The 4,579-nt window shown below is 43.1% G+C and overlaps 1 protein-coding gene across 1 annotated transcript; it reads right to left on the bottom strand.

The window, feature by feature from the left end:
* Positions 1–245: 245 nt before the first annotated feature.
* On the bottom strand, positions 246–3,770 carry LOC107554156 (S-adenosylmethionine decarboxylase proenzyme-like). The gene is made up of 6 exons (XM_016236581.1): positions 3,517–3,770; positions 3,379–3,421; positions 2,935–3,079; positions 2,677–2,769; positions 2,432–2,587; positions 246–1,757 (listed from the first exon to the last, which is right to left on the bottom strand). The coding sequence occupies exons 1-6, from the start codon at positions 3,590–3,592 to the stop codon at positions 1,617–1,619; spliced, it is 654 nt and encodes a 217-aa protein (XP_016092067.1). The 5' UTR covers positions 3,593–3,770; the 3' UTR covers positions 246–1,616.
* Between the last annotated feature and the right edge of the window lie 809 nt (positions 3,771–4,579).

The raw sequence follows: 4,579 nt of genomic DNA, 5'->3' as shown, positions 1-4,579 counted from the left end.
ATTACTGTAAACATCCAGCTGCCCTTTGACCTTTCAGACGGCTTTTAAGACACATTCGTTACTAGACTGGCGTTCTGTAGAGAGACCTGGCCTTTTCAGATTCTCTCAGCGGCAGGACCTTCTAGTAAAGAAGATTTCACGAACCCATCTGCCACTACGAAGGAGACGTAACAAAAACATCATCATCATCCTCTTCCTCACAACTACACCAGCTGCGTAACTCGGGAGGGTAAAAATGAAACCACACCCACCGCTCATCATACTCAGGACCTACGTGCAAAGTTTGTTACGTCGTACGAACAGAAATTAAAAGTGTTACAAAGGGCTGAAGCGGAAACATCCTGCTTATACTCTAGTCGCATGCAATAGCACACCTGCAAAAAAAAAAAATATATTTTTTTTTCTCAATGCACAAAGAGAGCATGATCTGGAGGTGTACAAATCTACTGCAAAAAAAAGGGAATTAATAAAACTGCACTTTATGCAGGCGTGGGGTGTGGAATGATCCGGGTCAGCCCTGACATGCTCAGATCGGTGCGTGCCTATTGTGTGCTTACTGTAGAGAAAAAGAGAGAGGACTCATTTTGTTTAGAAAAAGAAAAATGCTTTGCTGTGCGATCGGCACACTAAAGCAAAGTGTCTGTCCAAACGTTTCAATTCAAAGGCGTGCATTGAGCAGGCTCTGCGCTGGACAGCCCCAGGGTCCTTCACCATTCCCTCTTCAATGGCTTCTTCTGCACTCGCTACATTATTCAGAAAAATCCATTCTTTATAGAACATAGTCACCTTTCAACTAACTAATGTTTTTACTTTTAATACATTCATGTTAAATGCCATTTGATTTTGAGGAAAGGAAGACAACGGCTGACTTTCACCATAATGGTTATATATTGCAGAGTATATGTTATTGACACTTAAGGCAACAGTTAAGTAACATTCACTTCTCTGTATTACTGAAACAAGCACGGTTTTCCAAAACAGCCCCTAAAAGAAGCGCAGGCTGTCGACATCGAAGTTCCTCAACTTCAACTCAACGCTCATTTCTCTAGCACACCGAATAGACACAGCTGCCTGCAGGGTTAAAGTAAGAAAGATGGACGAGGAATATTTTAAGTTTGTTTTCAGGACTTCTTCACACACTGTCAGAGTAGTTAGCGAGCTACACACAGCTGAGCGCCGAAAAATGACCGACGCCACGCGTGTTAAAAGAAATGAAATGCAAGTCAACCCAACCTCTTCGCACACTGATGAGCTCGCTTCGGATCTGAGCGTGTCAGGGTCCTTGTCTAGTGAGGTCGGAAACCCTGTCTGTGGGGGATGCGAGGGGACACTTGCAGGAAGGGAAGGGAGCATTGCATGTACTGGGATGATGGTGTGACATGCCTCACACACACCACCGCCGCCACGTTCAAGAACCCTACATGCACTTCAAGATCACAGCAAGAATGGGCTAGAATATCTACAGAGACACGAGAAGAGCTTTCATGCACGATATCTACGTCACAGGTACAAGTATGCATAAATGTTAAACTCGGGGAAGTTCTACAGCCAGAAGACTCCACGCACAAACGCCGCCAGCCGCACGCTTTTTTTTTACGCTTCTTCATTTCGGAGGTTCAGCTCTGCTTCTGCTGGCGATTCTTGGTGTAACTGGTGAAGACGAAGTTGTAGTCGTTGAAGTGCGCCGACTGGCGGTCCAGGACGCGGTAACCCTCCAGCTTCTGAGCCGAAGAGAAAACGCTGCGACATTTGGAGATCTGTTGGGAACGAGATAAACCAGGAGAATGAGTTTGGCGGTCACACTTTACTTTAAGGTCCAATTCTCGCTATTAACAAACAATTAACTATGACTTTGCCTCAATAAACTCCTAATTTGCTGCTTATTAATAGTTAGTAAGGTAGTTGTTAAGTTTGGGGTATTGGGGAGGATTAGGGATGTAGAACATGCTCATGCAGAATATGTGCTTTATAAATACTAATAATGTTAAGAATTTTATACCACATATGCATTATTTTTGCTACAACTGCACTGCAATTAGAAGGCCAGAGGCTGGAATCATTGCACACCACCTTCAATGTTACATAAATATTCATAGCAATCAATTCACAAGTATTATAAGATATCTAATAATAAGTTAAAAAATAACCAAAACAATAAGGTGTCCTTGTTACACGTTACATGTACTTACTATTATAATAACACTTAATTATGCATAATTACATGCAAGTAACCCTAAGCCAAACCCTAACCATACAGTAAGTGCATGTAGTTAATTAATTAATTAAGCCAAACTCTAACCATACCCAGTACTCAAAAGCATAATTACACTGTAACAAGAACACCTTTTTTTTTTCAGAGCAATGAGGAAAAAGTTGGGGAAGTACCGGTTTGAAAAATAATCTTTTGTCGATTAGTTGTGTAATAATGTACCTGATTGACGAAAAGCGTCGTCACAAATTTCCCTGGTTTGAAGACATCCACGACTTTGCGGATAAGCTCGTCATAAGACGTCTGGGAGAGGTTGGTTTCAAAGCTGACATAGGAGAACTCTGGTTCGGGGGTGATGTGAATCGTCCAGTAAGTTCCCTAGAAAGACAACCGACCTCAATCACGCTGCAGGACACAGAGCAACTTTCTCACAACAACAAAACCTGCAGCCTTAAATGACTCCTTACATCCGTTTTCATTCCATTCATGGAGTATCCACAAGGGTTGAACATTGTGGCATCAATCACTGAACCTGGAATCAGGTCACGAATTCCACTCATCTGTGAAGACACCACAGATAACCTTAAAGACACCTCACTAAATAAAGAAATAAATGGTGTGCATAAAGTACGAACATGATACATTGGTACTAGTAAATGGACCAGCATCCAGCAATAAGAGCACACATGACACTACAGAGCAGAAGCATAGAGGACGGATCGTACACGAGTGACATCATTAGCAGAAACACCGTCTTTCATGAAGAACTGGTCCATCACAGCCGGGTCGAGGTCACTCATCAGAACTTCTAGTGTCTGGTCCGCCTGCTTGTTCTCCCAGAACTCCGGCAGCTCCAGCGTAAACAGATACCTTCAGGACAGGAAGGAGAACAACGCCACAGAAATGGACATCAGATGATGAGCTTTTTTATTTCCCCCCCCAAAAAAACTAAATTAAAAACAATAATCATTTAAGAACATTTTATGAACAATTTACTCATTTATGAAACGATGGCATAAAAAAAAAAAACTGACTTTACAATGCTAAAGTCTGGCCTTATTTAAACGAGAAAGAATTCTGATGCATATGCAACATTTAAGACTTTCTAATGATGGTTTATCTGAAGTCAGATGGATTGTGGGAAGTCTAGATGACGTAAAACGGCTCACCAGCAGTCTGAGTTCAGACGTCCCATACAGTAGGCTGCTCCATCTGCGCATGAAAAAAAACAAAAAATAAAAAAAACTTTTAATCAGACAATACTTCATTCATAATGTTCACATCACCATCTCATTTTTGCAGCGTACTTGGAAAAATCTGGCTGAGGAACTCGACTTCCTCCTGGAAGTTGCGGTGAGGGAACTCTTGATGGGTGGGCTTCATAAAATTTTTACGAGAATAGAAGAAATTCTAAAAGAAAATGAGATATGAGGTCAAGTCACATTTTCATAAAGACACTTTGTACTGAAAACTGACTATGTATGGATATGATGATGTGCCATAAATTCTTGCCTAAACATGCCCCTGAGTGTGTGTGTGTGTGTGTGTGAGAGAGAGTGTGAGTGTGTGTGAGAGAGCGTGTGAGAGAGAGTGTGAGTGTGAGTGTGAGAGAGAGAGTGTGAGTGTGTGTGTGAGAGAGAGAGAGAGAGAGAGAGAGAGAGAGAGAGAGCGTGAGAGAGCGTGTGAGAGAGAGTGTGAGTGAGAGTGTGTGTGAGTGTGTGTGTGAGAGTGTGTGTGTGTATGAGAGAGAGTGTGAGTGTGTGTGTATGAGAGAGAGTGTGAGTGTGTATGAGTGTGAGTGTGTATGAGAGAGAGTGTGACTGAGTGTGTGTGAGAGAGTGTGGGCATGTGTGAGAGAGTGTGAGTGTGTGTGTGTGTATGAGAGAGAGTGTGTATGAGAGAGAGTGTGTATGAGAGAGAGTGTGACTGAGTGTGTATGAGAGAGAGTGTGAGAGAGAGTGTGATTGAGAGTGTGTGTGAGTGTGAGTGTGTGTGTGTGTATGAGAGAGAGTGTGAGTGTGAGTCTGTATGAGAGAGAGTGTGACTGTGTGTGAGTGTGTGTGAGAGAGTGTGGGTGTGTGTGAGAGAGTGTGAGTGTGTGTGTGTGTCTGTGAGTGTGTGTGAGAGAGAGAGAGAGAGAGAGAGAGAGAGAGAGAGAGAGAGAGAGTGAGTGTGTGTGAGAGAGCGTGAGAGAGTGTGTGTGAGAGAGAGAGTGTGTGTGAGAGAGAGAGTGTGTGTGAGAGAGAGTGTGTGTGTGAGAGAGAGTGTGAGTGTGCGAGTGTGCGTGTGTGCAAGTGTGCGTGTGTGCAAGTGTGCGTGTGTGTGTGTGCGAGAGAGAGAGTGTGTGAGAGAGTGTGAGTGTGAGTGTGT

This window comes from Sinocyclocheilus grahami, unplaced genomic scaffold, assembly GCF_001515645.1.
Source record: "Sinocyclocheilus grahami isolate Dianchi unplaced genomic scaffold, SAMN03320097.WGS_v1.1 scaffold492.1, whole genome shotgun sequence".
NCBI lineage: Eukaryota > Metazoa > Chordata > Actinopteri > Cypriniformes > Cyprinidae > Sinocyclocheilus > Sinocyclocheilus grahami.
The sequence above is the reverse complement of the archived record's forward strand: the minus strand, read 5'-3'. Positions and strand labels throughout refer to the sequence as shown.